General features: G+C 40.3%; 1 protein-coding gene across 1 annotated transcript in view; it reads right to left on the bottom strand.

Moving 5' to 3' along the window:
* arhgap39 (Rho GTPase activating protein 39) overlaps positions 1 to 22,014 on the bottom strand; it is a 140,882-nt gene that overhangs the window by 5,087 nt on the left and 113,781 nt on the right. The window contains exons 8-10 of the mRNA XM_072390269.1: positions 14,617 to 14,816; positions 9,505 to 9,596; positions 301 to 470 (exon numbers count right to left, since the gene is read on the bottom strand). Of these exons, the coding sequence (XP_072246370.1) occupies positions 301 to 470; positions 9,505 to 9,596; positions 14,617 to 14,816 (462 nt within the window). The remainder of the gene's footprint in view (positions 1 to 300; positions 471 to 9,504; positions 9,597 to 14,616; positions 14,817 to 22,014) is intronic.

Below are 22,014 nucleotides of genomic sequence, written 5' to 3'. Positions count from 1 at the left end.
GATTTGACAGCTTTTTATGCTTTCCGTAATCAATCTACCAACTGTGATGTGATCAAACTTTTAATTAAAAAAATTATTAAATTATTTTATTTTTTATTTAAGTGTTGGTAGTTTAATTTATGTCAATGGTGACAGAGCAGTGAAATGACATAAAACGTTTTGAAAATGTGTACATTGACTGTAGATTGACTGTGTCTAACAAACAAAACTTTAGCAACAGTGTCAGAATCCAAAGTCTCAGTCAGCCCAAAAATTATCATGTAATGATTTTTAGGGCTTGTTTTTGATAAATTGTGTTACCTGTAAGAAGCGTATGAGGTAGCAAAGCACCAGTTTGTTTATGTGTGGGAGGCCCAGTACCACATTGACAGCTGCCTCTGGGTTGTCATAGTGACTGATGCACTCCTCATAGAACTCGTGAGGAATCAGTGGTTCTTCAAGCTCCCTGTACCAAAGTTTCAGCAGTGATGCTGGAGACACCCGAAGACACAGAACAAAAAATTCATGAAAGCACATTTAAAACTAGTTCAACTTCAAAAAAAAGATTCAACAAGTAGATCAGCAGCATGCATCTTCACCTTCTCCTGAACTGTGAGAGGTTCCTGTTACAAACACAATTTGATATTATGGTGACTAATCAAATTCAAGACCTGCACTGGCGATCCTGTTGTGAGCACTATGAACATGGTGAACGTGTAGGGAAACTATTGAGTCATCAGTTTAGGAAATCTGTTTCAGGAAACCAAATACAGAAATACTTATGCCTGATCGAAAAATCACCTGCAATCAAAGGCAGATAAAAAATTTTTAAACAATTTTATAAGGACCTATATGCCTCTGATTTGGCTACTACCCCATGTGTTCGAGGAACTGGAACTGGAGCTGAAAGGCACTGAGGAGGTAGATAAAGCCATGCTGAATCAACCCATTACCCATCTGAACCCAGGTAAAAAAAAAAACGGGAGTTGAGGGTTTTCCCATCAAGTTTTATAAGAATTTTTTTTTTCACAAAGATGTCATCCATCTCAATAGAAGTGTACAGGGAATAGGGAAAATAAAACATCACCTACAACAATGACCCAAACTACAATATATGTACTCCTTAAGAAAGACAAAGAGCTTTCTAAATGTGTCCTAAAAGTCCTATAGGCCTGTGAGTATACTTGGGTGTGATTAAAAAATTCGGACAAAAATATTAGTGTCTAGACTGGAGTCAGCCTTGCCTAAATTTATACATGAAGATCAGATGGGGTCTGTGGTTGGCAGACACTTATTAAGTAATTTGCAAAGAATGTTTAGAATGTTTAGGATCTGCTTTATTCCACTGAATCAACATCTTCAAAAGTTCTTATCTCATTAGATGTGCAGAAGGCTTTTGATCACATAGAACAAAATTTATATATGGGTGCTTGACAAATTTGGTTTTGGGCTTGTACTCTCCTTCTCCTCCTTCTCTCCTTCTCGACTTTGCTATTAAACCACTTGCAGTTGCAGAGCTCACCTGCATTAATAGGGATAGAAAGAGGAAGTAGTATGCATAAGGTATCAACGTATGATGATGACTCAATGATTTTTATATAAAATCTAAGCATGTCTATTCCCGCAGTGTTACAAATTATACCAGAATTTGCCTAAGTTTCTGTTTTTGTTTCAGACACCACCTGTGTTTATTCCCAAGATGTATTTTAAAGAGTTTGATCAGGCTATATATTTCTTTATCTGGAATAGAGCTATCTTTTTGGTTAAGAAAAGGGTTTCTGCAAAGACACAAGAAGGAGGGGTACAAAGGTCTACCAAACTTTATGAATTATTACGTTAATCTACATAAAATTAAATTCTGGATGTTGCCTACTCAAGGCCAAACACTATGGACATTGATGAAGCAAGAAGCAAGCTCCCCACTCAGTTTAGCTGTATTGGTTTATGCCTCATTGCCACTCAGCAAGAAACGTTTCACCAATGTCCAATAGTGAACATAAGGCTGAAAATATGGTCTCAGTTCAGGATCGATTTCAAGCATAGAACCACTTTGCCATCTTGCCTAATAGCAGCAAACCCACTATTCAAACCATTTTTGATCCAGCTTTTCAGACATGGAAATAGTGTGATCTGACTTGTGTTAGGACTTTTTTGTTCATGGCACTTTTATAACTTTCCAACCATTGGTACAGTATTACTCAGTCCCACAGACACATTTATTTAGGTATTTGCAGGTTAGGGATTATACAAGGATTTTTTTCTCATCATTCCCAGCTGGACCAGATGGAGATTGGATTAATGACTTGATTATGACCCATCTGAGAGAGAGTTAGTTTTAGACTATTAAGTCCTATTAAATCTTGGATGTTAATTGGTAATATGCTATTGATCCCTCTTCAATATGTATTGACACTGCGATAGTTGGCTATGTCAAGGATGGACGGGAGGGGGAGTACAGGAGCCTGGTTGAGGACTTTGTGGGGTGGTGCAGGTCCAACCACCTACAAATGAACACCTCCAAGACTAAGGAGATGGTGGTGGACTTCAGAAGGAAGAAACCTATCAAAGACATGGGGTACTGCAGTTTAAAGCCTGCCAGAGGCTCCACCTCTCAAGGTCAAGCCTTGCCAAGCTATATTCAGGAACTGATCATACATGCCTTAGATGCCATCAGGCACCAGGGACACTATTTCAAATGCTCTGGTCTTGCTGTAAACTCTATTAATTCCGGTTTGCTATATTTGAAACATACACACAGGTGTATAATAAACAACTGGACCATGATCCTATGATTGGTATTTTTGGGGTCCCACCTCTTAGATCCGCCCTCATAACTGCACAATCAATGAATTAAACAATTAATGAACTAGAAAACTGCTAATCCACCATCACATAGACCTTGGGTCATAGATCTTATGGCCCTTGTAAAATTAGAAAGGTTGATAATCTTACTGGGTGGTTCAGAGAAAAAAAATCTGACAAGTCTGGCAACCCTTCAAAGAATATATAGAAGACTATTTTAAATCTAGCATCCATCAATCCATTTTCTATACCCGCTTAATCCAATTTAGGGTCACGAGGTGGGACCTGAGCCCATCCAAGATGTCATTGGGTTGCCAGTCCATCACAGGGCTACACAAAAACAAACAAGACAAACAACCATCCATGCTCACGCTCCCTCCTAGGGATAATTTAGAGTCACCAATTAACCTATATGCATGTTTTTGGATGGTGGGAGGAAGCCGAAATATCTCGAGAGAACCTTCACATAGATGGGGAGAACATGCAAACTCCACAAAGAAAGAACCCAGCGAGGTATTAAACCAGGAACCCTCTTGCTGTCAGGCCACCACACCACCGTGCAGTCCTCATATCATTCATGTTGAAAGTAAATAAATCTACAAAGTCACATTTTGGGGTATCACCATTAGGGATAGGAATCGAGAACCGGTTCTCTTTGAGAACCAGCTCCCAGTAGTTCGATTTGGTGGAATTGTTAATCCACCTGCTTAGCGATCCTGTTTATAGGTTCTGCTAACATCTGACCCATTTGTGCGATGGCGTCATGTGCATGCTTCGCATTTTGGCTCAGAATGTTTCAAACATGGCGTTGAGGCAGAAGTGCTCCAAAATTTGGTTATATTTCACCATAAAAGATGTCACTTTTAAGGCAGAGAGCTGGTTTTGTCTGTTTGTTCATCTTGTGATTATTTCTCCAGAAAATAAAAGTGATACAGTATGGCATTTCAAATAATAAAAAAATAAGAATGCGACTATCACTGGAAGCAGTGCTTTCTTTACACTGGTACACTCCAGTCTATGAGTTGCAAGTATATTATACAGGCCAAAAATATAGTTTTAGGGTGAGGATCTGTCAGGATTCTGTCTGTCTAACATTTGTGTTAGTTTTGTTTTGTCTTTTCTTTTTCCTGTGGCTCCTGCTCTCCTGTGGGCATGGTGGATCGCTGGCTGCTGTGGCTCTAACTGCTGACTAACCTGCACTGGATATTGGGCCTGACTGTATTAAAGCTCCAATCTTCAGTCTGCTCGTTGCCAGATTCTTGTTATCACCCTCATGGTACAACCAGGCCACTTCTTAGCAGATTCAAGTCTTTTCCTGCTGATACCTAAGCTTCAAGTTTTGAACCCTTTGTTTCATGTTCACAGAAGACTTGCTGCCTGGACCTGCCATCCAAAGGATCTCTGGATTCTCTGCACTTTGTCATCCCACCAATGACAGCTACAGCAATTGTCTCAGCCACTGTTCACCACAGGCCCAGCCAGAGTTTCACAGGAGAGTTAACCCAAGTCAGTTTACCAACTCTCTGCTTAGATGACTTTTTTCTTTGAAGGAACTTACTGGGTCTCTCTTTCCAGAGACCCACTCTCACCTCAGAAGGAGTCCTTTTGTTCTATGTCCGGGAGCCAGGTTTTAGTGTTTTTGTTATCCCCTGTTTCATTGTAAATAAACCCACTTATCTCATACCTACCTGTTCCCTGCGGCCTTTGTCTGGGACCAGCATGAATAACCTTAAACAAATTACAACAGCACCATCTCGCAAAAAGGATTGTGGACATAGTCGGTAGTGAACAGTATAAGTCCTGGTAACATGCCTTTGCTAAAGAAGAACAACTCCTCCATCAGCATGAGTAAGTGTTGCAGTCCTTTATGTATTCCAATCTCTGCTCTCTCTCTCAAAATCGCATCTCTCCCCTCAGGATTTACTTCATCTGTGCTTGCTGCAGCAAACATCCCTCCATTACCTGCCTCTGGCCAACAGTCACCCCATGAATAATACATGCCTGATCCAGAACCCTTTTTCCAGAGATCTCAGTAAGTGCAGAGGATTTCTGCTTCAGTGTTCCATGATTTTTCAACAGAGGTCAGTAACTTTCACTACAGAACAATCTAAAATATATTTTATATATTTATTTATATTATGGGCTTATTGCAGGGTAGATCACTGTTTCTGGATATATTTCAGATCCAATGGTTACTCAGTCTATGCCAAGGAACCCAGAGCGTGGCAGATTTTTCTGTGGAGTTTTAGAAACTGGCTGCAAACTCTTGATGGAATGACAAGGCTTCACAGGGGGTATTTCTTAAAGCCCTATAATGGATGAACTGACCTTACGAGATGCACCTCCTGATCTGAATTCTTTGATTTCTCTAGCCATCAGGTTGGATAACCGGTTGGGGGAGAGGCCCCCATACAACTGGGTAGAACCCACCTCACACAAGAGGAGGGACAGAGCCGCCTCTAAGCCGGAGAATGTTGTTATTGTGGGGCAGTCAAATCATCTTGTACCCAAATGCAGGAAAAAAGAGTTGACTCACCAGTAACGATAGGGGTATTGGTGAGCCGAACTTCTCAAGAATCCTCTCATGTCCACTTCAGCTACTTTATCCCATCAAAAATGTTCTTTTAGTGTGCCAGCCTTCATCAATTCCAGGGCTATAGCCAACTTTATTGATAAGAAATTTGTGTTAAAGTCTGATTTTCGTATCATCAAACTGTCAAGCCTGCAGGTCATTAAGGCCTTAGATGGCAAAATTCTGGATGATGTCACAGCTCAACTACAACTTACCACCTCCGGTAACCATGTTGAGAGTCTATCCTTCTTTGTCAGTCCTCCCCTATGTCACCTTTAACTTATGGTTCCCTTGGTTGGAGTTGCATAATCCTCACATTGACTGTTAGGAAAAACGTATTACTAACTGGAACCAACAGTGTTATTCCTCTTATCTTCGCTCTGCTGTGCCACCCCACAAATCAGAAACTATCGCATCATACTCTGAACACCATGACTTAACTTCTGTGCCTAAAGAGTATCATGACCTTGCTGAGGTTTTCAGTAAAGATAGAGCTTTGTCACTTCCTCCACACAGACCTTACAATTGTGGGATATATCTGCTTCTTGGGGCTCCACTTGCCACAAGTAAGCTATATAATCTTTCTCAACATGAACAATCAGTTATCGAGAGTTATGTATCTGACTCACTAACAGTGGGCATAATCCGTCCTTCCTCTTCACCATTAAGTGCTGGTCTCTTTTTTTGTTGAAAAGCAAAATGGTACACTTAGAGCTTCTATTGACTGCAGCGAGCTAAACAATATCACAGTAAAAAATAAGTAGCCTCTTCCCCATCTTGGTTCAGCTTTTGAGGTACTAAATAATTTTGTGTTTGTATATCTAGATGACGTTCTGATCTTTTCACGTGACCCCAAGAAACACCAGAACCATGTTAGATAAGTTTTGCAAAAACGTCTGGAGAACCATCTTTATGTAAAGACTGAAAAGTGTGAAAGAAATTGTCACCACATTACATTGGACCTTTTGAGATTGAGTGCATTATTAATGCTGCTACAGTCTGCCTTAAACTGACAGGTATTATGGGGATACACAACATTCCATGTTTCTTAAACCTGTAGTCACTTCAAATTTGTATTTGAGCTCCACTCTTCAGTCTGCACACTCTGCATATCGTTGTTTTCACCCTCATGGTACAACCAGGTAATTTCTTAGTAGAATCAAGTCTTTTCCTGCTGATACCTAAGCTTCAAGTTTTTAACCCTTTGTTTCATGTTTGCAGAAGACTTGCTGCCTGGAGCTGCTCTTTGCCCTCCAAAGGATCTCTGGATTCTCTACACCACAGCCACTTTACCACAGCACTTGGTCATCCCACCAATGCCAGCTACAGCAATTGTCTCAGCTACTGTTCGCCCCAGCCCCAGTCCTTTTGTTCTATGTCCAGGAGCAAGGTTTTAGTGTTTTTGTTATCCCCTATTTCATTGTAAATAAACCCACTTATCTCATACTTACAAGTTCCTTGCTGCCTTTGTCAATTACAACAGGGTCAGTATTAGATTGGGGTTAAAGTTAAAGTGTCATATTGTGCAAAAAAACCCCCACTTTTTTTCCTGTGCTTTATGTCACAGCTATGGAATAGCCGATACTCACAGGGACCCAAGAGCAGACTGAGACTGAGAGATGGGAGAAAGAAACTGATTTATTAAAGATAATGGTGTAAGGTGGGTCCACAAAAAGTCTGGTCCAGCAATAGCTCGAGGAAGAGAGGAGGAACAGTTAAATGGATCCAAAGAGTGCTCGTATAGGGATAGTTGTTTCCACAGTGGGGGCTTACTATGTTTCCAGGAGGTTTCTGACACAGGGGATGGTAATGGTGACACTGGCTGTGATGTGGTTTGTCTGGGATGGGTGGGGTGAGCATCCATCCATCCATCATCTGCCACTTCTCCGGGGGTCGGGTCGCGGGGGCAGCAGCTTGAGCAGAGAAACCCAGACGTCCCTGTCTCCGGCCACTTCCTCCAGCTCTTCCGGGGGGACCCCGAGGCGTTCCCAGCTCAGCCAAGAGACATAGTCTCTATGCCTGGCGAGCAACCAGGTATAAAGCGAGGAGGCAGAGTGGAGTGCTAGTGTTAATTCGGACAACGTGACGAGGTTGACGGAGATATCCAAGGATCTCGGAAGAGGAAAGATTGCACTGAGAAACAAAGGTAAATGCACAATGAATGATAGGAATGTTTCACTAGTATCTTGGCGATAACTTTAGGGAGCCTGATTACCAACAGAGACCATAAGACAATCTGTCAAAGTATGGAGCTCCTGCAGGACCTTAAGACACCAGCACTAATGAGCGCAGACAAGCAGCAGGTGTTCTGGCAGGAGCAGTCCAGACTCCGCACTGAACTTCCTCAATACCTGCTCAGCCCCGCCTGGAATTCAGGACACAACCACAATACCACAACCAAGTGCAATCATGACACTTTAGAGCAGGGGTGTCAAACGTACGGCCCCGCGGGCCTGAACTGGCCCACCAATGGGTTCAGATAGACACAGCTAATGTTCAGTGATTGCAACGATACAGCTACTTACTTTTGTACTCGCCTTTACACCTTCATTAGCCAAAATGTCTTTGTCAAAAAGGAGGAAAGTGGATACTGAGTGTAGAGTTTTCCAAGAAAAATGGACAGCTTCCTATTTATTCACAGAGGTGAATGGGAAACCTGTGTGCTTGGTGTGTATGCAACATGTGCTGGTGTTTAAGGAATATAATATTCGGTGCCACTATGAGACTCAGCATGGTGAAAAATACGACAGCCTGCAAGGACAACTGAGACGAGACAAGATAAGTGAGTTGCTGGTGGGTCTGAACAAACAGCAGTCTTCTTTTCACTCAGAGCCGAGAGGTCAGTGATGCAGCAGTAAAAGGCACCTACATAATTGCTAACAAAATAGCATTAGCATCAAAGCCGTATTACAAAGGGGAGTTCATCAAAACATGCTTGCTGAAGGCTGTAGAACGAGAAGTGACAAGCTTTTGCCAACATCAGCCTGATGAGGAATACTATTGCAGAGAGGATTTCGGAACTATCCACAGATTTGGACAGCCAACTGAAACACAAAGTCTTGTGCATGCTAAAAGATGCCAAGTTTCAGCAAAAACAAAGTAGTCTAAACTAGACAAATTCTTGTAAAATGCTGCATCAAAAACATTTTGCACTCAAAAACTATAGTTCTGTGAAAATGAATCATTGCTGTAATAATAGCTAAAAATTGTGCAATTTGATAGTCACCAGCTTCACTGCAAAAGAGTTTGGTCATAAATTTCATGTATGTATGTTTTTATGTATGTTTCATGTATAAATCTTATATTTACAGGCCAGGTGATTACTTTCTTTCTTATACATTTAAAATGGCCACCACTTTGGTTTGTAAGATGTGGGTAGTCAATTTAAGTTTTGAGAATTATGTGGAACACATGTGGAAAATAGAGTAAAAATAATTCCAAATCTTGATTTAAGTTGATTTAATCTTAAAGTGCAATAAGCTACCATATTTCTAAGTTCTAAATACCTGTGACTTAAAGTTTTGTGCCTTTGTACAAACACTGTGATCAGTTGTAACGCACATATGTAAATGATAAACTGAAGCAAATTGCACGTTTTTCTTAAGAAATCTGAAGTTGTTCATAAAATGTTTTGTAAAAGGATAGTTTGTTAAATTAAAAAAATATCCTAATGCAATTGTACTTCTTTCATCTAAAACAAAAGGGAAAACATGAATTTATTGTTATTTGTAGCTATGATGAGCTGTGCTAGGATTTTAATGGTCCGGCCCACTTGGCATCAAATTAGGCTGTATGCAGCCCCTGAACTAAATGAGTTTGACACCCCTGCTTTAGAGAATATATTGGGTGTGTGATGTAAGTACCAACTCAAAAAATTCAACACTAGTATTTTTACTGTTTCAACAACTTGGTCCAGTTGGACTGAAAAAATCTTCACGGTCTTCCTGTTTCACTTATTATATAACATACATAATACCTTCTTCACCAGTGAGTTTTGTCTTCCAGTGCAGGCATCATGTGCTGTTTTGTCTGATGATACAAGGAGACCAAGCAAGGGGCCTCTCGTGGGTCCCAGAGTGACTGACAACAAAAAGCATTTAAGGGAGTGTCCTGACTTAGTCAGGAACTTTGTAGAGTTTGTGTATGTGTACCTGGGATGTGTGGGTCTTCTAGTCCTGTGGGGATTTTCCATTGATCCACTTGTAGCTTCAGAGCATTGACTTCATCTATGTCTCCTGGTACCCTGGAGGTCAAAGGTCACAGTCAGTTACATTTCAGCCCCACATCCCTTCTGCCAACTTCTCTTCTTCACTGTAATATCCTGGTTTCTAGTTATTGTGTCAATCAAGAATCTTTCTTACCCCTAAAACACAGACATACACGGTTGTTCTATTTTCATTACATCTATTTATAGTTTTATTGTCCTGTACCTTATATCCATAATTTTCAACCACTGTGTGGTTTCAACAACGTAATATTAGATTAGATTCAACTTTGTCATTGCACAAAGTACAGGTACTGAGACAACAAAATGCAGTTAGCATCCAACCAGAAGTGCAAAACAGCAGTAAAAGTGGTTAAAGTGCAGAGTATGTGCGTATGTAAAGTGAACTCAGTGAATAAATGCAATACAGTACTATATAAAAGATCGTCAGGTGCACCATGGGAAATTGTCCAAATTTCACTTAATCAATCAAAAACATTATTATTTAGTTGCTGAAAATAATTTGCCATTGTTGAGTGTTTTTGCCTGTAATAGTGTCTGGCTGAACAAGGAATTACTCTTCCATGTCAGCAGGTGGCACTATAATGACCTTGTTCATTAAAGATAGTAGAGTTAATTTATGCATGCAACAGGTAGCGGTAACAAAACGTATAACTGTGATGGATATCAATTTAAAAAGCAAAATTGCAGACTCTAAACTGGGCACCTTGACGAAATTTTAACTCAGATGACAAGCCGAGTATGAGTAGTGCTCGAAAGAAAGCAAAAGCGGTGAGCTGAATGCAACACAGCTAAAGTGATCTGTCATTCAAAAGTGTACCTCTGGCAACATTTGGAAAATGCCAACCTGGACATGTTCCCTTCAGCTAGAAATGGCAAGAATATGTCCACATTGCTGTCCTGTTTGAGACTATGGCTAAACATCTCAAAATTTATGAGGAGAAGTTGTCTTTTACTTCTAGTCAACCCAGACTGAATTCCTTAGGGAGGGTTAGTTCAGCAGAAGATTCTTTAAAAGGACATGGATTTACAGGAGCAGGAGAAGCTAACTGAACTGAGACAAAACAACCCTTCTAGAGTATTGGTGACAAAAACGTCCACTAGGGGTAATTTTTCCTCTTAATTTAACCATAACTTTCACAGTATTGCAGCAAATGGCATGATTTTTGGTGAGGCACGTCAATTTGACATATAATTTGAAATTATGATTTCAAAATTTTCGCAAGGTCAATAATACACTGTAGACAAATTTACTACCCTTTCATGGCATTAGTGGCTGTTTTCAGCTTTTTTCAGGTTAAAATTTTGAATTTTTTTTTAAATTTAGTAGTTTTGATTAGAACTGAGGTTGATTAGCAGAGGGTTAGGGTTAGGATTAACTCTTGTGCAAAATAATTTGAAAAAATATTTATCTGATATATTTTTACAGCAGTTAAAAGTTAGTGGCTGAAAACAGCCATTAACGCTGTGAAAGGAACTTTTTTTTAACGCCCTAGAAGGGTTAAAACTAAGCCTTACTGATCACTGTAGACAGTGTTTGGTAGACTGCTTCCAAGGAGTTTCCAATTTTGGCAACATTGCTCCTGATCTCTCACCAATTAACCCAACATGCATGTTTTTGGTTGGGAAGAAGCCAGAGTACCTGGAGAGAACACGCTAACTCCTCACAGAAAAGCCCCAGTTGGGAATCGAACTTAGAACCCTCTTCCTGTCAGGCAACAGTACTAACCACCCCATCACCATGCAGCCAAGATATCAGCTTTGTGTTTATGTTAAAAGGCCCAGGTTTAGCACTGAGTGAGTATTCACAGATTGAGAGACAAAATTGTTATTGACGTGTCTCTGGTTCCTGCTGCTTACTGCTTTCTTCGCTTTGAAATCATTCCACTTCTTTCCACAAGTCTTAGATATAATTTTATTGTTTTTATTTTAAGTGAACCAAGACTTTTTGAATAATTTTTTATTATTTTTACAACTTATCTGACGAGCCAGTGGCTACAATGCTTTCAACATGTCCGAATGAGTGACCCAAACAAAGTCTCCCTGTGAAAGCTGTCAGATATATAAACAAGAAATTTGTGCACTACAAGAAAGGATTTTTGCCTTAGAAACTGAAATGGGACTTCATGAAACGCTGCCAATGGAATCCAGTGATAAGGAGGCCACATGGACCCCGTTCCCACTATTCTTTTCCAATCCATTGCTCCTACTGTAACTGCAGCAGTCACGCATGTGATTAATGCTTCACTGACATCGGGCACATTTCCTACCACATTCAAGCAAGCTCAGGTTACACCGCTGCTCAAGAAACCTTCCCTCCCTCCAACTCATGTGGAGAATTATCGGCCGGTCTCTCTCCTCCTGTTTCTGTCTAAAATCATTGAAAGGGCGGTCTTTAAGCAGGTCACCGATTACCTCTCACATAACAACCTCCTTGACCCAAACCAATCTGGGTTTAAAAGTGGACACTCCACTGAAACGGCTCTGTTAGCTGTGACAGAAACCTTAAAAGAAGCCAGAGCGACAGCTAAGTCCTCTGTACTTATCCTGCTCGACTTATCAGCTGCATTTGACACTGTCAACCACAGTATCCTTTTGTTCATACTCTCTAGCATGGGCATCACAGGGAAAGCACACTCTTGATTTGAATCATACCTCACTGGTCGGTCCTTCAAAGTATCCTGGCTTGGTCACACTTCTGCAGCGCACCACCTCGCCACAGGGATCCCCCAAGGTTCAGTACTGGGACCTCTTCTCTTTGCCATATAATCCAACTCACTGGGACGGATCATCTGATCACATGGCTTCTCATACCAATGTTATGCTGATGATACCCAGCTCTATCTGTCATTCCCACCTGACAACCACACGGTCTCAGCACAAATCTCAGACTGTCTCTCTGACATATCAACATGGATGAAAGTCCTTCACCACCAACTTAACCTCCCAAAAACTGAACAGTTGGTCTTCCCAGCCAAACTACCCATACACCACAGCATCTGTATCCAAACTGAATCCCTATCTCTTGCTCCATCAAAGGTTGCTAGAAACTTGGGTGTCATGATTGATGACCAACTAACCTTCAATGATCACGTTACCTCGGTCGCTCGTTCATGACGCTTTGCATTGCTGAATATAAGAAAGATCAGACCATACCTAGCCCAACATGCCACCCAGCTCCTGGTGCAGGCCATGGTCATCTCCCGCCTTGACTACTGCAACGCGCTCCTAACTGGTCTCCCAGCCTGTACTATGAAACCTCTGCAGATGATCCAGAATGCGGCGGCGCGTCTGGTCTTCGATCAGCCTAAAAGAACACGTCACCCCTCTGTTCATTGAACTCCACTGGCTGCCCTTAGCCGCCCGCATCAAATTCAAGTCCCTGATGTTAGCTACAAAGAGCTTAATGGAACGGCTCCATCTACTTGAATGCTCTTGCAAAGGCTTCTGTCACAACTGGGTCCCTCCGTTGGTCCCAGGCTTGTCGTCTAGCAGCTCCTACACCACGCCTAAGACAATCCAAACTCTTTTCATGTGTCGTCCCACGATGGTGGAATGACCTACCGAGCGCTATCAGAACAGGGGCGTCCCTGTCTATCTTCAAGAAACTATTGAAAACCCAGATCTTCAGAGAGCGTCTCCTATCCCAGCACTTACCTTGTACTTCCCTCCCCCCTCTATCTCTGCACTTTATCTTTCTGCACTTTCCTCTATGCCTGCCCCCTATCTCTACTCTGTCAACTCTGACAGAGTCGGACTCCTGGGTTCCTTCTATGTAGCTTATTGTTAGCTTTTTATATAGCTGTTATATCTTCATTTGTAAGTCACTTTGGATAAAAGCGTCTGCTAAATGCATAAACATAAACATAAATGATAGTGTGTCTTTTCCAAGACTCTGTAAAGACACTTATAGTGGACTTAGTGCTAAGCCGAAGCAAAGTAAAAAAAAATGCTATTAATGGAGGATATGTAACATCACCCGGAATAAAGTTAAGAAACTGATTTTTATCAGAGTCAAATGTGACTGAGTATAACAAACAGAGAGACAATATAAAGCAGCAGATGGACAGAATAACTATGCCATGTCACAAGGTCATAGATACTTGTGGTTGGAGACGGAGCCATATCTAATAGATGATGAACAACTACAGACCTGTCTCTAACCTCCATTTTATATCCAAGATTATTGAGAAAGTTGTATTTAACCAGCTCAATGACTTTCTGAATGAAAGTGGATAACTTTCATCTTGATCTTGATAACTTTCAATCAGGCTTTCTGATGTCATCACAGCACTGACACAGCTCTGGTCAAAGTGTTAAACGACATCAGGTTGAATACTGATTCTGGTTATGTTTCAATCCTGGTTCTGTTGGATCTCAGCGCTGCATTTGATACTGTAGACTGTAGAATCCTGTTGCACAGGCTGGAAAACTGGAGCAGTCCTTAAGTGGTTCAGGTCCTACTTTGAAGGCCAGAGTTATTTTGTTACAGTTGGCAGCTATGAATCTGAGCGAGTGGCCGTGACGTCTGGAGTCCCAAATTCTTGGACCTATTCTGTTTAACTTGTATATGCTCCCTTTGGGTCAGATATTGCAGAACTTTAACATCAATTATCACAGTTATGCAGACGATACACAACTTTATGTGTCTCTGTCACTGTAAAACTGCAGCCCAGCACACACACAATGTAATGTGTGTTTTAAAGGGATGATAGAAACGTGGTGATATATCGTTGAGATCGCTTAAAAATCCCTTTTAAAAGCACTTTAAAAACCACTTAAAACAAACAAAGACAGAAAGTAACACAACCACTGTCGTGTGTGCACGGCCATCTTGGAAAACCTCGCGTGTGAATATGAGGTCAAATGACTTTGAATATTTATCCCAACTTTCAACATCTTTACAGCAGTTGGAATATTGTTGTCTGTCTTCAGTTTTCCTAGTCTTGTCTTTGATGCCAGTTGTCAAATTATTCAGTCTTCTATCTTTTTCCATAAACAGTTGCTTTTCCAGCCTTGCCTTTCCTTTCTCACTCACCTGAAAATGCCTTCTGTTTGGTCTCCATTGAGACCCAGAACCTCCTCAGAGAGACGGGTCTGCACCCAAGGCAGCTGGTGGTCTGGATATCGCTCCTTCTGCAGCACCATCACTTCCTCTAGGGAGGAACCAAACATGGATGGACTGAAAATGGCATTTCTGGCATGCTTGATTTCCTCTAGACAAGGTTTCTGCAGGCCCTGCAGAGAGACATAACAAACAATCAGACCCACAGAAGAAAGGCAATTATGTGTAGAGTGCACAAGAGGTTTTAATAGGTTACCACAGCGGAATTGATAAAGAGTGAGTATGTATGTAAACATGTGGGTCGTGTTTTAAAGTGTAACACTCCTTAATCCACAGTTTATATAGCTCCTTAATATGCTGTTAGTAGACCAGTAGGTTAAACAAACAGTCCTCTGCCTAGTTTACATTACAAAATTTTTAAGCCTGATTTTCCCATAGGAGACATCTTTGTTGGCTGCAAAAAAAACGGCATAGATATGTGGCAAACTACCAGTTTCATTGTCATTAGTCTCTGTGTAAATGCTGCAAAGATATTAGTTGAAGAGCTAACAGAGTCCATTCAATAAATGTTGCACCCAACCCAAGTAGCTAGGTATTAACACTTTTCAAAATCTTGAGCAAGTTGCATGTCTTTGGTAATTAACTGATTAAACATGGTTGCTTTTAGGCTAACTGGAAAAGCATAAGCTTCCGGAATCGCTGATGGAGAGGCTCCAAGTTGGTCTACTAGCCTAACAGAAGACTTAGTAGATTTATTGGTTTTAAGAAATTTTGCGTTGTGGTGAGACGTATTGCATCACTTCCTGTTGCTTTGTATGCGCACTGTGATATTTCTCGCTCCTCTTAAACTACTAATAATCACCTTATTTCTCCCTATAATTTACACATCTTGCATAGTTAACTCTATCACATACTTGTTATATTCTAACACTCACTCTTACAGATCTTTATTTTTTATTTTTCACTTTTTAGCGGTGTGTCTGGTTCTCTAGCTTAGCATGGCTACCAGTTCCCTTCCTCTATCTCCTGCTTTCACCTGCTCCATGTGTCAGATGTTCAGTTACTCCTCTGCCTCCTTTAGTGGTAATGGTACATGTAACAAATGTAGTCTTTTTGTAGTTTTGGAGGCGAGGTTATCTGATGAGGAGAAGACGGCATCCATCCCACTTTGGAAGGAGCGGCTCTCATTTCTAGAAATATGGACGAATTTATTAGTCATCCAAAAACAGGACAACCCAGGGTTGAGACCAGGATGCAGAGTTGTAGTGTTACACACTTCTCTGCGGCTCCCCACCTGATGCAGCCCCCCCCCCCCCCCCCCCCCCCCCCAATAAAAAAAAAAAACTGCCCCCCCCCCCCCCCCTCTTGTGCAAAAAAATTTAAAACAAAAATTTTAACTGAACAAAAACATTAAACTATTAAATGTGGTTTGCTGAATATTAGATCTCTCCATTCGAAGTCTCTGTTAGTGAATGATTTGATCTGTGATCATCATATTGATATATTTTGTCTTACAGAAACCTGGCTGCAGCAGGAGGATCATGTTAGCATTAATGAATCAACTCCCTCTGACTATTTAAATGTTCATGTTCCTAGAACCACAGGCAGAGGAGGAGGAGTGGCAGCTATCTTCAGATCAGGGTTGATTGAGTACAGATAAAGTCATTGTAGTGGGTGACTTTAATATTCATGTAGATGTTGAAAATGACAGCCTAAATATTAACTTTAATTCTATATCAGACCCTATTGGATTTTCTCAAAGTGTTCACAGACCTACTCACTGCCTTAATCATACCCTTGACCTTGTGCTGACTCATGGCATTGAGAGTGAACAGTTAACAGTGTTTCCTCATAACCCTGTCTTGTCTGACCATTTTTTAATAACTTTTGAATTTACATTACTTGACTATACGGTTTCTGAGAAGAATTCTACATATAGAAGGTGTCTGTCAGAGAATGCTGTAACCAGATTTAAAGAGTTGATTTCATCATCCTTTTCTTCACTGCCCTGTGCTGATATGACAGAGGACGGCTACCTAAATTTTACTCCAGTAGAACTTGACTCTCTTGTTGCTTGTTGACAGCACTATAGCTTCAATGCGTACAACACTGGACAATGTTGCCCCTCTGAAAAGGAAGGTAATCAGTCAGAAGAGGTTGGCTCCTTGGTATAATTCACAGCTGCGTGCGTTAAAGCAGACTGCAAGAAAGCTGGAGAGACAGTGGCGTTCCTCTAATTTAGAAGAGTCTCAATTAGTCTGGAAAGATAGTTTAATAACGTATAAGAAAGCACTTCGTAAAGCTAGAACTGCTTATTATTCATTATTGATAGAAGAGAATAAGAATAATCCCAGGTTTCTTTTCAGCACTGTTGCCAGGCTGACAAAGAGTCCGAGCTCTGTTGAGCCATGTATTCCTTTAACTCTCAGCAGTGATGATTTCATGAGACTCTTTATCAATAAAATTGTTTCTATCAGAGAGAAGATTAATGGAATCCTTCCCATTATTATCACTGATGTATCATCAAGTAGAGCAGCTTTAGAAGTATCTTTCGAACCTGAATTGTATTTAGACGGCTTCTGCCCAGTTGATCTCTCTGAGCTAACAACAGCAATAGTCTCTTCTAAACCATCAACTTGTATTTTAGACCCAATCCCAACCAGACTGTTCAAGGTTTTCCCCTTAATTGACACTTCCATATTGGATTTGATCAATCGGTCTTTGTTGACAGGATATGTACCTCAGACTTTTAAGGTTGCTGTAATTAAACCTTTACTTAAAAAACCTACTCTTGATTCAGAAGTGTTGGCTAATTATCGACCTATATCCAATCTCCCTTTTTTGTCTAAAGTTCTTGAAAAAATAGTTGCAGCTCAACTTTGTGATCATTTACATAGAAATAATCTGTTTGAAGAGTTTCAGTCAGGATTCAGAGTGCATCATAGCACAGAAACAGCACTTGTGAAAGTTACCAATGATCTCCTCTTAGCCTCTGATAGCGGACTTGTTTCTGTGCTTGTCCTGTTGGATCTCAGTGCTGCATTTGATACGATCGATCACAGCATTCTGTTACAGAGACTTGAACATGTTATTGGGATTAAAGGAACTGCATTAGGCTGGTTTAAGTCATATTTATCTGATAGATTCCAGTTTGTTCTTGTAAATTCATTTAAGAGTAACAGAAATTGATAGATTGCAAAAGAGATGGCCAGGTCAGGTCTTGTGTGCTCCGTACAGTAATCATGCTAGGAGTGTGCTTATACTTATACATAATACTTATACATCTTTGCCGTTCCAAACCACTAATGTTATTTGTGATCAATATGGTAGGTATATCATTATTCAAGGTAACATATCGACATGTGGACTAAATCTGGTTTGCATCTATGGTCCGAATGATGATAATCCAACATTTTTCAGAGTCTCTTCCTCACTCTGTTCACCTTGCAAGGGATGTGCATTATTTTAATTTTAATTTTGATTTTAATTGCACTTTAGTCCCCACAAAAGATCGCTCTACTAACCTTGATTCATATACAAACGAGGAAAATACTATTGTAGTCCTGTAGAGATTTGAATTTGGTTGAAGTGTGGAGGGAACTACACCCAGATAAAGTTGAATACTCCTGTTGTTCGAGCACACATGGCACCCACTCACAAATTGACTATTTTTTGGTCTCATTTGGACTTCTTTCAAAAATTAAAGAATGCTGGTACGATAGCATTGTCATTAGTGATCATGCGGCTGTATCATTAAATTTACATATAGATACATTTATTCAAAACCCTAAGAGGTGGAGATTTCCTGTTGAGTTACTGCAAGATGCAAAGTTTATAAAATTTGCTGAAGAACGCATTAACAATTACTTTAAAATCAATCGTGACCAGACTGATGCTTGTGTTAGATTGGAGGCTTTCAAAAGCATATATTCAATTCAATTCAATTCAATTCAATTTTATTTATATAGCGCCAGATTACAACAATTGTCATCTCAAGGCACTTAAGTAATATAGTCCAATTCAAGCCAATTGGAATTCAATTCATTGTAATCATAATCCAATTAATTCATATAGAGCTAATTCAAAAAATTAATATCCTAGCTAAGGAAACCAACAGATTGAACTGAAATGTGTCTTCAGTCCAATCTCCCGTCCTGAGCGTGCCTGTGGCAACTGTGGAAAGGAACGACTCCCTTTTAACAGGAAGAAACCTCTGGCAGAACCAGACTCAGGAAGGGTGGCCATCCGCCTCGACCAGCTGGGGTTTGAGAAGACAGAAAAGAGGGAAAAGAGGGGGGAAAAACACCATAACGCCATTCAAAGGATATCTGTTGGAACAGGGAAACATAGGTTAATAACCACAATAATGTCACATGTACATAAAATCAATTTTGAAATTAAACAGGGGGAAAAAGAGAGCAAAGTGAGGAAAGGTGTGACAGATGAGGTCCCCCAGCAGTCTAAGCCTATAGCAGCTTAACTATGGGATGTTTCAGGATTACCTGAGCCATCCCTAACTATAAGCTTTATCAGAAAGGAAAGTTTTAAGCCTAATCTTAAAAGTGGAAAGGGTGTCTGCTTCACGGACATTTACTGGCAGCTTATTCCACAAGAGAGGGGCCTGATAACTGAAGGCTCTACCTCCCATTCTACTTTTAGAAACTCTGGGAACAACAAGTAAACCTGCAGTTTGGGAGCGAAGTGCTCTGTTAGGAAAATACCTTACAATGAGATCTTTAAGATATGATGGAGCTCGGTCATTAAGAGCTTTATATGTGAGGAGAAGAATCTTAAATTCTATTCTGAATTTAACAGGGAGCCAATGAAGAGAAGCTAAAACTGGAGAAACATGATCTCTCCTGTTAGTTCTCATCAGAACTCTGGCTGCAGCATTTTGGATCAGCTGGAGGCTTTTCAGAGAATATGTGGGACAGCCCAATAATAAGGAATTACAGTAGTCCAATCTTGAAGTAACAAATGCATGGACTAGTTTCTCTGCATCACCCTGAGACAGGATGTTCCTGATTTTGGCAATATTACGAAGGTGAAAGAAGGCAGTCCTAGAAACCAGTTTTATATGTGCGTCAAATGATAAATTCTGGTCAAAAATAACTCCAAGGTTCCTCACTGTAGAACTAGAAGCCAAGGAAATACCATCTAGAGTAACTATATAACTAGACAATTTCTCCCTGAAGCGCTCAGGTCCAAAGAGAACAACTTCAGTTTTGTCTGAATTTAAAAGCAGACAGTTCTGAGTCATCCAGGTCTTTATGTCTTTAAGACAGGCTTGTAGCCTGACCAACCTGTAGGTTTCATCTGGTTTCATAGATAAGTACAGCTGAGTATCATCAGCATAACAATGGAAATTTATGCCATGCTGTCTGATAATGTTACCTAATGGAAGCATGTATAAAGTAAAAAGAATCGGTCCAAGCACAGAACCCTGAGGAACTCCATGACTTACTCCAACGTGTGAGGAAGATTCCTCATTTACAAGAACAAACTGGAATCTATCAGATAAATATGACTTAAACTAGCCTAATGCAGTTCCTTTAATCCCAATAACATGTTCAAGTCTCTGTAACAGAATGCTGTGATCGATCGTATCAAATGCAGCACTGAGATCCAACAGGACAAGCACAGAAACAAGTCTGCTATCAGAGGCTAAGAGGAGATCATTGGTAACTTTCACCAGTGCTGTTTCTGTGCTATGATGCACTCTGAATCCTGACTGAAACTCTTCAAACAGATTATTTCTATGTAAATGATCACAAAGTTGAACTGCAACTATTTTTTCAAGAACTTTGGACAAAAAAGGGAGATTGGATATAGGTCGATAATTAGCCAACACTTCTGAATCAAGAGTAGGTTTTTTAAGTAAAGGTTTAATTACAGCAACCTTAAAAGTCTGAGGTACATATCCTGTCAACAAAGACAGATTGATCAAATCCAATATGGAAGTGTCAATTAAGGGGAAAACCTCCTTGAACAGTCTGGTTGGGATTGGGTCTAACATACAAGTTGATGGTTTAGAAGAGACTATTGCTGTTGTTAGCTCAGAGAGATCAACTGGACAGAAGCTGTCTAAATACAATTCAGGTTCGAAAGATACTTCTAAAGCTGCTCTACTTGATGATACATCAGTGATAATAATGGGAAGGATTCCATTAATCTTCTCTCTGATAGAAACAATTTTATTGATGAAGAATCTCATGAAATCATCACTGCTGAGAGTTAAAGGAATACATGGCTCAACAGAGCTCGGACTCTTTGTCAGCCTGGCAACAGTGCTGAAAAGAAACCTGGGATTATTCTTATTCTCTTCTATCAATAATGAATAATAAGCAGTTCTAGCTTTACGAAGTGCTTTCTTATACGTTATTAAACTATCTTTCCAGACTAATTGAGACTCTTCTAAATTAGAGGAACGCCACTCTCTCTCCAGCTTTCTTGCAGTCTGCTTTAACGCACGCAGCTGTGAATTATACCAAGGAGCCAATCTCTTCTGACTGATTACCTTCCTTTTCAGAGGGGCAACATTGTCCAGTGTTGTACGCATTGAAGCTATAGTGCTGTCAACAAGAGAGTCAAGTTCTACTGGAGTAAAATTCAGGTAGCCGTCCTGTGTCATATCAGCACATGGCAGTGAAGAAAAGGATGATGAAATCAACTCTTTAAATCTGGTTACAGCATTCTCTGACAGACACCTTCTATATGTAGAATTCTTCTCAGAAACCGTGTAGTCAAGTAATGTAAATTCAAAAGTTATTAAAAAATGGTCAGACAAGACAGAGTTATGAGGGAACACTGTTAACTGTTCACTCTCAATGCCATAAGTCAGCACAAGGTCAAGGGTAAGATTAAGGCAGTGAGTAGGTCTGTGAACACTTTGAGAAAATCCAATAGAGTCTAATATAGAATTAAAGTTAATATTTAGGCTGTCATTTTCAACATCTACATGAATATTAAAGTCACCCACTACAATGACTTTATCTGTACTCACCACTAACTGGGATAAAAACTCTGAGAATTCAGACAGAAACTCAGAATAAGGGCCAGGTGGACGATACACAACAACAAACACAATAGGTTTTTGTGATTTCCACTTTCGGTGGGAAAAACTGAGAATCAGAGATTCAAAAGAGCTAAAACTAATCTTGGGTCTAGGACTGATTAGTAACCCTGATCTGAAGATAGCTGCCACTCCTCCTCCTCTGCCTGTGGTTCTAGGAACATGAACATTTAAATAGTCAGAGGGAGTTGATTCATTAATGCTAACATGATCCTCCTGCTGCAGCCAGGTTTCTGTAAGACAAAATATATCAATATGATGATCACAGATCAAATCATTCACTAACAGAGACTTCAAAG

The sequence above is a fragment of the Leuresthes tenuis genome, unplaced genomic scaffold (assembly GCF_036924035.1).
Source record: "Leuresthes tenuis unplaced genomic scaffold, fLeuTen1.0.hap1 SCAF_7, whole genome shotgun sequence".
In the NCBI taxonomy this organism is placed as follows: domain Eukaryota; kingdom Metazoa; phylum Chordata; class Actinopteri; order Atheriniformes; family Atherinopsidae; genus Leuresthes; species Leuresthes tenuis.
This window is presented reverse-complemented; position numbering and strand designations above follow the sequence as displayed.